Raw genomic sequence first — 12445 nt, forward strand, 5'->3', positions numbered from 1 at the left:
CACGCTTGATGTCTTTTTTCCCTAAAGGCTAATCCAGAAGTATCAAAAACAGAGTTTGGTCTTTTAAAAATCTTACTTGTGTTGTGCTGCTAAATTAATGTTTAGCAGCACAATTTTAATCTCCCTGTCACCAACATGATTAAATATTCAAAATCTCAAATAATTTGATTCAAATTAATTACTGAAGTCAAAGTAATACATACTGTTTATTTCTTTTAGCAGAGTGATGAAGTTGAGATGGCATAATTTACAGTCGATGAATTGATGAGATGCATGAATCGTTACACCCCTTGTAAACATCAATTAGTGCAAATAAAATAAAAATGGGACACTGGCAGAAATGTGTTAATGCATTCTGTACTTTCTCTTAATTTTGTTTTCATTCTGCCACCCCAGTTTTGCATTCCATTTTTTGCATCCAGTTCATCCTCAAAGATGACTTTCAAGTATGTTCATGAGTGTTCTCTGTAATTTGGCTCTAACAAAGACAGGCAGTCGTAGTCAGTAGTTCACATCAATATTTCATGCAATAACTCCAAAGCAAATCAAAGCTACTTTTAGAGGCTTTATTGCTCAGGTGTTGACTTTGACAGACTTGCCTAGAGATCCCTCTGCTTGCCTTGGTGTATTCTTTATTTTCACATTTTAATATTTATCTTGCATTTCCTCTGTAACAAGTGAGCCAGATATAGAGTGATAGCTCAAGGTGATAAACAAAAAACAACCAGTACATATTGCTGCTATGTGCTCTGAACATTACTTTCCTTTATCAGGGTCTAACATACAAGCAGACGTGTTGGAGCCACCGGTATACTCATTTGAGCAAATGATCTTTAGTGAAAAACATTCTCATTCTGATCTATTTTAGATGAAGAGGCTGGCTGTTTGATTACAATAATGCATTTCCTAGCAACCACTGTTCATGTTTATTGGACTAAACTGTGCTGAGACAAACATTGGAAAGGAATCAGATAAAACGGTGGTCTCAATGAGGGCACCAGGGGATTAACCGACTTTAGCTGATTCTTCAAAGAAGAAGAAAAACAAACTCCACTGTCATGGAGAAAACGCTTTGTTCAAAATGCCAAAATGTTGCTTGTTAGAATAAATGAATGTATGTATGTGGGATCAATGCGTGCACATTACCCATGCACAGAGTGTATGTCTTGAGGGGCTTCTCCACCGCGAAATTGTGCACTGTTGGTGCCATTTCCAGTAAGTATTCATAAATGAATTAAGTATTTATTTATGGCCCTTCGCATCCATATCATGTATTTTCTGTAGGTCACAGACACTTCCACACAGGCAAATGTAATGTACTCACCCTCCCACACGAGTTACTTGAACACCATAAAGCAATAATCACCTACGTTCCCATTTTCCTCCTATGCAGCTGCAATGCCATTTATCTCCTCTTAACTTCCTCTGATAGGTCATTAAACCGGTCTTGGAGCTGTGAAGTAAAGCACTGAATCATGTCGCAGGTTCCATCTGCTGGCATGCCTAATCTGGGGCAGAAGGGCTCAAGTACATATGGCTGCCATATAAAGTTTTATATAATAATTGGCAGCAGGAGAGCTGGGCAGAGAATGAAAAGGGAGGAATTTTTGGTACATCTGCTGCAAATCGGAAAGCCTCTCACAATTCTCCTGACTTGAATGTTTGCTCCAGATTTCAGAAATAACAGCCAACGTGTACCTCTCACAAAGCTAAGTCATGGAACAGGAGTGAAAGCTGATTCAGCATGTACTCGTATGAGTGGTCCCTGTCCCGCCGGATGAGGAGATGTGTCTTTGCAACGTTGAGGAATTGAAAAGTTCTGGAAAGAAAGACTTCTGCAAATCTGCCACAAAGCGTTTATTAAATATCTGGCTGGAAAACATTATTGGATGATGTATGTGATCAGACAGTGTAAAGAAAAAGCAGTGCAGGCATTCTCCTGCCAGTTGTTAAAGCCTATATTGCCATTATATAAGCATGCATACACTCATTCTGATATTATATCTTCACTTCTTCTTGCCCTTTGATAGTACTAACTGTATAAAATTACTTCGTCTTTGAGGGATTTGTTAAGATATTACCTTTGAAATGTTGGCTACATTATGAAGTTGTGTCATTACGCAACAGTCTATACTGGCAGAAAGGAATTCAGCTTTAAATGCTAATATAGAGTGCTGAATAGAGCATTAAAAAGTGCTGCCGTCAAGCAGTGCTCAAGCAGACTGACACATCGCTGACTGCGTGTCAGAGATTTCAAACTAACCGACGATCAATCTGAAGGGACCCACCTATTCATTGTTAAATCACCCATTAGGAGCCGCTGAGGGCTGCGAAAGAAAAGGCTTGGAGGGTGAAGCTGTTATAAAGCTGTAGCTTTAATTGCTTACCTTTTTAGATTAAAAATAAAATCATTTTTTATAGGGTGATGACAGCACCGTGGGTCACAAAACAATGTGTTAAACAAACCTTAACAATGGAGCACTTACTCAGATGCATGCAGCATTTCACACAAAGGCCTCGCACTGTGCATGTCACTGTATGTGGCTGAACCAGCTCCTGCAATTCATCTTTCACTTCAACATCTGATGTGTTTCTTGGTTTGCTTTGATTGCATTTAAGACGGTGTGCAGAAGTTTCCTCCCACCTGTCACTGGCAACATTAAGGAGACGAGAGGATACACAGAAATCATTGCTCTCCACAGTGCATAGAAACCGTAGATAATATACAATAATGGATGAAGCTACCATGACATCACCCATTGGTTTGTGAACTCCCATTTTGAAGCCTTGAGGGTGGCATTTTGGCTGTCGCCATCTTGGATTCTTGGAGCCAGGAGTGACCATATTTGGATGAGAGGGCAGAGCTAACCCTAACACTTTCTGCTAGTTTAGTTTAGCTTACAGTAATATATTTGATTTATAAGAGGACAGTGTGCAATGACATTAATCATTTATAACAAATGAAAGCATGGTTGCACCAGATTTAGCGAAATGCTAATTTCCATTTGTAGTCCTACACGTAACTAGCCTGGAAATCCAGACTCAAATCCATAAAGATTTTGAGTCTGGCCCTCAGCGATACACCCTTCCTACCCAAGGGGCGGCACTAACTGAGGCATATTAAATGCCGCCGCACACAGTTGGATAGCACGATAGCCAATCAGAGCAAAAAACAAGATGACGTATTCATTGCACTAAGCCCCATTTGTTTGCCAACCAGTGGGGCTAACTGATAAACGTTCTTCCTGGAAACGAAGGCTTCTAGGGCAGTCTTCTGTTCCTCTCTCAAGGAAAAAGATAAGTGTAGTTGGCTTAGCGTTTCTTCCTAAGCTAAATTGAATGGACGCGGTCCTTCAGCAGCTGCCATCTTGGCTGTTTACTTTTAGACTCTTACAGCGCAGCACTGTCCTCATCATGTTATGCCCGCCCAGAGCCCGCCTCTGTCAGATAGACTGATCTGATTGGTCCGATGGAGATTCAGCGGGCTCTGCTCGTTGGGGCCAGATCCCCGTACATTGCAAATTTGAATTTGCTGGGGGCAGGGCATCTGGATTTCCAGGCTGACACTTAACAAGTAGACGCAATAAATAAGAATAAAATTCAAGGTGCAATGCAGACTACAGTTAATCCATGTGTCTTACATAATTAAAAACAAGCAGTATGGACACACTGCACAGTACAAAATACAATATTAAAACACAGTGTGCACACTGCATGGCTAGCTTGGTTAGCATGGCGCATTTAGGCCTACAGCTATAGTTAACAGTTGATAATCCTAATGCTAACTTTTGCTAGCAAAAAAACAGGCTTGAAACCATTAAAACAAAATATAGTGAAAAAACTGCACATCAGACTCCTTAGAGAGTCTTTTAGTACAACCAAATGCTGAGCATCATGGAGCACTGCCTGCATTCTTTTGGTCCCCATGTTAAGCAGTTGGGTTGCTCACATGGAAAGCGCCATGGCCATCTTGTCATTCACAGCGATAGTTTTTGCATCTGGTCTATTTATACTGCAGGCCGTGAAGGAATCTGTCAGGAAAACATTCTCATAATCTGTTATGAACAATATAAAGGATATATTTGATATGATAATGATCCGATAATGATAAATGGTAGAGTATACATCCCATGCTTCCATGTATTTTTAGTTGTGTCTGAAGAGAGACCGCGACAGAGAAGACACACACACAGGCACACACACACACACACACACACACACACAACAGCTAGACACAGAGCTCTAAGTGTGATTAGATCAGAGGAGAGGAGCAGAATCACTTGCTGACCGGTGCAGAGAATTGCACCTCTGGTGTGAACAGCCAGGCGGCTGTGGGAGAATTGACATATCGGGTTGCTTCCACATCCAGTATAAACGTGGCTTTATTAAGGTGACCCAAGAAACAGAAATACAGATATGGCAACACAAATGAAATGTATAATAGTGTAATGAGTTTAACGTATGCAGGCATTATAATCTATGACTAAAATACTGCATTGCAACAGAAATGACCAGATTTAAAGGGTAACGTGGCGGGATAAGGACTGCAACAGAATGACCAGATTTAAGGGGTAAATCTCATCAAACCTGGGGTTGCAGAATTACTTCTTATATCATTGTGATGATGTCAGAACTTTGGAGCGTATCACATATTAAGGCATTCTCTTCTATTTTTATGATAGTAAGAACAATAAAATCCCCATTTTCAAATCTCCTTATTGTACTATCGCAGTTCTATATTTTCATGAAGTGAAGTGGACAGCAAGCAAACCCTAATAAGATTTAAATACATGCTTTAGTAAGATTAAAATGCTATATAAGCTAAAATCTTCAACATAGTTAGTCTGGATTGTGGAGTGTGCGTATGTGTGTGTGTGTGTGTGTGTGTGTGTGTGTTTGCATTTTATTCATCTGCATCTGTTTCCTGGCTGATTTTTACGTAGAAGTCATACGCATTTATCGAACACAGCACAGATTTCAATTAGAGCAGGCTTTCAGAGTGAAATTATTGAGACGATAAAGCCTTTTGTTTGTGCTTGATCCGATGGCGCTTTAGTTGCACTTTATGTCACACACTTACTGTAATTGGGCTCATCGCTCATACACTAAAGTCTGCATCATTAAACATATCTAAATTCAATCTAAATCTAATTTTGAGGAAATGCTTTTAAAACTATCAGTCAGTAATCAGGAAATTACCCACCCCCCACACCCCTCCGTCTATAGACTAAAAAGAATTAGTTTTATGCTCATCTCAGCAGTGTGGAGAATGTCTTTTCTTATACCATCTGAATGTACATCGCACCTTTCAGGTGAAGGTGTGAGCATATATATCACATATCCAATCCGGATGACAGAGCAGCATGCATGTGTGTTTGATAGGTGTGTGAGAGAAGGTGCAGAATCCATATGGAAATAGAAACATCTCTGTGATTGACAGAAGAACAGATGGTGATGAAAATCACAGTTTCCTATTTAGTTTGCATCAAAATGATGACTCCTTTAGAGTCAGCCCATACATCAGAAATGCTCTTTTGCTGTTTCTCCCCAGAACAACCAAACACACTAAATTACATGTATATCGCTTGTTTTACAACAAAAAACAGCTTATATGCAACTTTCTACACACTTGTACCACACAAACCTACTTACAGGAATGCCTCATCAGTGACTTTCAGTACCTCAGTATGTCATGCATTAGGCACTGACTCACCAACAGAGCTCCTTCTTCGGCATTTCAGACAACCCAGTAGTTTTATCCTCGGGGCAATGTTATTTGGTTTTTCTGTAACCTTCAGAGAAACAGAGATGCCTGTAATGCCTGTCTGTGGGAATGTTTTCTTGATGTATATCTAAGCAGAAACACAAACAAACATCAAGAAAATCCACACTGATATTTTCAGGATATTTTTGTTATTGACGCTGAAGGGTACGGGAGAATGAGGCACAGTTTAGCAAGTTGTATTGTTAGTTTTAGGAGTGTTGTTTTTTTCTTCAAGTTGGAGCTTTAGAAAAACGAGAGAAAAGGACCTTGAGCAATTTTAATCAAAACACAAATGAACAGAATAACCTGTTCTCATTCCAGAGTCGTTAAATACCGCATTTGGCCTTGATTTTACGGTCAGACAAAGACAAAAAACTTGCCACTTTTGCAGCAGAATTTGACACTGTTGCATGGCGTCAACTGAAATGATGCCGATTGTAATTTAGGGACCTGGAATGTCTTTACAGGGCGGTTGGGAGGGGTGGTGGGTGGGTCCAACAACACAGGACTTTCAACCAGGATGCTGGTGTTTGCTTCTTATATGAATGTAGAGCCTAACCAGAATGTGTTTTGTAAACCTGGCCACATGCTTTTGTTGCCTAAACTTTCCTACATGTGTTTGTTGCACAATGAAATAAACGTAAATATGCCATGTTTTACCCATGCCATGTTTTTTTTTTTAAAAAAAAAAAAGACTGTATGCATCTAAAGAGAAGAAAATGTGCATTTCCTGTGAAATTGGAAGTGTATTTTAAAGACACAATGCATGTTAAATTGACACAGCATCCCAGAACATAATCTTATACTAATAATAATAATAAATTTAATTTATATAGCACCTTTCATACAAAAAATGCTTTACAATAAGAGCATTATAAGCACTGAGTGCTTCACGTGAAAAATGACATAATGGACATAAATCAGAGGTGGCAATTCACTACAAAAGGAAATTTAAAAACAGCTTAAAACATGGGTTCACTGATTCTACAATTTTTATTTAAAAGTGGTGGTGATTTAAGATCATATCAATCGAATCTCATAGCATTTTTTCTTATGTCACCTTTTAGGCCTTCTGACGTCATTAACAATCAGAGCTTATAATTCACAACAGGCACAGACCCACCAACAGACATTGATTAACTTCTCAAGAGATAAACTTGCTGCATGTATTGTCCCACAGCTGCCCCAGCATCTACTACCACCCAGTTGTGGCACTGTGGATCAAATAGAGCTCACAATATGTGAGTAGATGTTGATGTGAAAGTCCACTGACCAAGCTGCGATATGTTTGGAATGAGAATTCATTGTTTTTAATATTTCTATCAGAGCGGCTAAATGAGCACAACAGAATACTAAGCTTCTGCATCAACACACTCCACCAGATTAAAGTTTCAAATTATTTTTGCTTCACTAAAATAAACTTTTATATGAATTTTGAGATCAGGGAGCTCAGAACTGCTTGATGAATTATTAAAGCACTCCAGTCTTTTTTTAATGTCTTAATTATTTGACAGATTTAACCACAGTGGTTCACCGCCAGATAGTGTTTTGTTTTTCCTGAAATGCATTCTGTGAGATGGAGTGGGGTTAATCAAGGTGTTACCACGCTGTATTAATCACTGCTTTACAGTTAGTGTTGAAAGTGTGGTTCTATATTCTGAGTTATTTTGGTGTGAGCAGTTTTTTTTTTTTGTCCTGCGATTGTCAGGGAATTTGCACGTTGGAAGGTGAGGAACACAGCGATCGAGAGAAGGGACCTGATCCGGAACCCTGTGCCACTCATGCCTGAGTTCCAGCGCAGCGTACGCTTGCTGGGCCGCAGACCCACCACTCAGCAGTTCATCGACACCATCATTAAGAAATATGGAACTCACATTCTCATCTCAGCCACCCTGGGAGGTAAGAGAGGTTTCATTCACTCATTCTCATGCTTGATTAAGAATTCTTTCGGATGATTTAAAATGATTCTTATACATGGGTTGTGGTTTGCATACATGCCTCATGTCAATGAAATTACTTCATGGGCAAGGTTCCTTTCAGAGGCAGAATTTCTTGGGCTGCAGATAAGACTTGAGATCATAATTTTATGCAGATTTAAATATAATAGCAGGTCTTCAAATGTCCATTAGGGCTTGCAACATATACCCCTTTACACCTCACATTAAAATGCATCTCATATCCAGATTGTATCTAGATGTGATTTAACCTGATTACATCTACATCAGATATTATTACGTGTCTCCAGTGTCCACTTTGAGGTCACATTGAGATCAGATCCATCTGTCCAGCTCAAACAACCAAGATAAAAAGAAACAAAAAAGATGCTTGTTATCCGTGAAGCTGCTCTACTGTATAGACTTTTGCTTGCTTTTAAGCAGGGGAAGAAGCCATCTTTGACAACTCGAATGCCAAAGAGGAAAATGCTGCATTTATGTCAGCTGCAGTCAGTGCCACCACTGTCCAGAGGATGATCTGGATCAGGGAACGCAGGCCACACTGGTAGAGAGGATAGTGATGCCAACCTTTATGGATGAAGACTGGGTGTCAAACCCAAATATATCCATAAGCTTTCTTACCAGTAGCTTAGCTTGCAAAATGGCTAATGGCTAATGGCTGCTACCTCGCTTGGAACAGGCGCTCATGATTACATTTATCCGCTTAATTAGTTGTTGTATGTGAATTGAAAACAGCATTGCTCAGTGTGGTCACTAATCACCTGCGGAGGTGGATTGGCCAATTGGATAACAATCAGTCCTCAATGTGTCTGCACTTACACCTGTACTGTTATGTGGTCAAACATTATGCAATTGCAATCCAATCATCCAAATGTGTTTCAATGCAAGGTGTTAAAGGGGTCTTATGTACTTTCAGGTGTGTTTCCCTGAAATATAGACATATAAAAACATGGCTGAGAATTGCTCCCATGATGTGTAAGAGGAGGTGGATTGTGTTTCTAAACAGAAAAGCATAATACACATATGTGCAGATAAGTCAGATTAGATACTGAATTGAAAATGTAAATTTGGTAACCCTCTCTATGAAGACCACATCTACAGTGCATCATAATGCATTTATAATGCTTGATGACTACACTCGTAAACACACGTAATTCTTACTGATGCACTACATCAACAATCATAAAATATAGATGTGATAATAAATCATAAGTGTTAAGTGTCTTATCGATGCTCTTGACTAGTTATAAACTAGAGGTTGACTGATGGGGCTTATGATGCATTATGAACACAGTACTCACCTATCAACTCTATAATCAAATAAGGACTCATAAATTCTATAATCGTCCATGTAGTATTATAAATTATCATTATATGTAAGTAAAGTGAGGTATACTGATGCATCTATAATAATGCATGGTTAATCATAACATTTCATTGTAGGTGCTAAGTGTGATGCATTTTCATATTAAAATAATCTATGATGCATAATGGGTGATTAATGCCTACCATACAATAGAATACTTTGACAGTACTACTTTTAAAAGACTTAAAGGGATAGAGCACCCAAAAATGAAAATTCAGCCATCTCACCCATATGCCTGTGGAGGCTCAGGTGAAGTTTTAGAGTCCTCACATCCCTTGCAGAGATCCCAGGGGAGAAGGGGTAGCAACACAACTCCACCTAATGGAGGCTTACGGCGTCCCAGATTCAAATGTCCAACAACACAAAACTGAAACCACAAAATATCTCCTACTGCTCGTCCGTAGTGATTCAAGTGTCCTGAAGCCCCGACATAAAAAGTTGTTTGGAAAAACGTCATTTGAACTCTGTTTTTAGCCTCACTGTAGCCTGTAGCTCTGACTGCTAGACTTCAAAAACTGTTAGCTTCAAAAGGTAAAAAAAGTGGACAGACATTGTTGCAGCCTTCAAAATTGCCAGTGAATATGCTATATGCTATAGCTCGCTAGCTAACCACTGTCCCTATCCCAAACAGGGTTACTTGAAAGCTAACGTTAACTACTGCAATGTTTGATATTAGTCTACAAGTAAACTGTACATTTCAGCCAAAGATTTCTGGCTTCACTCATATAAGTGGTTACATGATGTGATTTTTGAAGGCAGTAATCTTTAGTTGAAACATTTAGTTATCTCGTTAGCTAGTGGGCTAATAACAAACATTCCAGTGGCTAACGGAATGGAAACAGCCCCTACAGTGGTTAGCTAGCTTGCGAGAGCATACAGCGCACTTCCAGGGGATTCCGAGGACCGCAGCAAATTCTGTCCACTTTTTCTTTTCTTCTCTACCATGGTACAACGAGAGGACATGTCAAAGAGGCACTTCCGTTTACTCCACAACTCAACTTTCTCCTTTTTTTCCACAGTACAAGAGAAACAACCAAGTATTATTTCCTTATTTACCATAACACAATAAATGTGGTCTTCATAGAAAGTTTTACCACAAATTTTATTAATTAATAATAATGAATATGTATAATTGAAATTGATAATTACTATTCCCACATAAAAAATAAGCCTTTTAATAAGTATAATACATATTTCTCTATTCTTTTTTTTTACAAATAAATATCACAATTCAATGACCCCAGCTGATTATACTGTGAAACTGCAACACCATTGTGGTTGCCCTCCTGGATTTTTCATCTGCCTGTTTGCAACAATGTCAAAACAGCTCAGTGAAGCAGTTTGGGGCCAACTTTTTCTCCAGGGTGTTGGAAAAACTCACCCACAGCAAAACTGCAGCAACGTCACAAGAGGGCAGGACAAAACAGACTGGAGACATTTCCACAGACCAGAACTGCTTTTTCTTTCCTCCAAAGCAAGATTGGGGCATCTTAAGGTGACCGCAGAGAAAGATCAGTTGAACCATTTTATGAGACATCTTGCTCCCGAGCAGCACTTGCATCCATAAAGCAAAACCAACCGAACAGCACTGACAAATGAGCAGCAGTTTCAAATCCATTCCCAATATTACAAAGTGAGTTTAAAGTTTTAGCATTTGGCCAAACAACCCCAAGATTTAAGAGTTCACTGAAAGTCAAAATCTGAAACCTTTTTGTAATTGGATGGTTAATATAATGAGTTTGCTGTATTAGAAATTAATATTCAGCATATTAAACCCATATCTAAATGTGAATTCCTCTGCAAAAACAGATAAAAGACATTCTTGAAATGAATAAATCACCAGTCTGATTGATATTCCTTTGAGCACGCGATAAGAAAACATGATTTATGAAAATTTAAAGACTTTGAGATATCAAAAAACAGCCAACACCAGTTTGACTGATAATCCCTGGCTTTCACACGCACACACACACACACACACACGCAAACATGATTGCGGATAATACATCAGAATGAAACTATCTGTTTTTGTAAATGAACCCTTGGTGCATAGGGAAGTCTATATTCAGGCGGGTGGATTTGTCAGTTGTTCAGGGTCGGTGACTCGCACAGCATCGACTCCACACTGACCAAAGAGAAGCACAAACTCTATTCTGAACAGGTATTCCATCTCGCCCGGCTTAAGTGGATTTTCCAGCAGGACAGTGACCCAAAACTTGCATCAAAGCTATGACAGGACTATCTTATACCCACAGTCACCAAACTCCATCCCCACTGAACGCGTGGGAACATTTGATAAGTGAAAAGGCAAGACGTACTGTAACACCTTAGAAAATAACATGAATTCTCACAATCTTCAATATTGTGGAAGCAACATGGGGCTGCCAGCTGGAGGCTGTCAACCTATCGAATACAGAGAACTCAGACTTTCCATGAAGAGCTTTCCTTGTGTGAGAAATGACCAGTCTGTATCTAAACATATACCTTATGCACATATTTACTTACTGCAACATAACATGCAAATAAGAACATTGTGCAATTAGCAGTTTTCACACTTTTTCTGTAACAGATAGAAGTACCAGCTGTGGTACTGATGCAGAATCAGGACTTCAGAAATTCATCTTCTCAATCGGCTCCCTAAATGCACAGGGATCTAAGTACACAGCTTCAATTTCATTCGCAACACCCCAAGACCATTATTGTCATGCATATTGTAATTGCATTTTTATGTACATGCCACATTTAACCTGAAGATAATCTTCTTCAAGCACTTGTACTTCAGGTAAATGGGGGAGGATGATTATCATACATTATGTATTGCTCTGATTTAGCCACAGGCACTGACTTATTAAAGTGGAAATAGACAAGTTTTTTGCTTTAACTTATTATTATGAACTTTTAGTCTCTATAAACATATTTCTGCACAGGGCAGACGGTACACGATTTTGGTATGGGAGGTGTTCTGGTTCAGTAGTACTGACGAATCATGATTGAAAACAGTTCATGAGAAGCACAAAAGAGGTGGAATGTATTGGCTGAAATACAATCTCGGAACATATCAGCTGTTGCTTGAAATCAATTTAGCTTTTTTAAATACTGTAAAACTTCAGTTAAACACCTAGTCCCATTTACTAGCCTGGTGTGACTACATATTTTGACAGATAAATGCCTGTCTCAATTAGATGCCTAGTCTGATTGTCAAGCAATTATTTATTTTCTTTTTTAATAGAAGCTCTTCAGATGTATAAAAGCAGGTTGTTGGCTACCTCAAATAATGTTTCCATTCCTCAGTTACCCTGTAAGATATTCATATTCATCTAGTCCATAAGGGTCCTCAGATCAAAAGAATCAAAAGGGTTT

At 39.0% G+C, this 12445-nt stretch overlaps 1 protein-coding gene across 1 annotated transcript in view; it reads left to right on the plus strand.

Annotated features, from left to right (window-relative positions):
- Positions 1–12445, plus strand: part of brinp1 (bone morphogenetic protein/retinoic acid inducible neural-specific 1) — a 170677-nt gene that overhangs the window by 67277 nt on the left and 90955 nt on the right. The window contains exon 3 of the mRNA XM_049604572.1: positions 7473–7663. Within this exon, the coding sequence (XP_049460529.1) occupies positions 7473–7663 (191 nt within the window). The remainder of the gene's footprint in view (positions 1–7472; positions 7664–12445) is intronic.

The sequence above is a fragment of the Epinephelus fuscoguttatus genome, linkage group LG18 (assembly GCF_011397635.1).
Source record: "Epinephelus fuscoguttatus linkage group LG18, E.fuscoguttatus.final_Chr_v1".
Lineage (NCBI taxonomy): Eukaryota > Metazoa > Chordata > Actinopteri > Perciformes > Serranidae > Epinephelus > Epinephelus fuscoguttatus.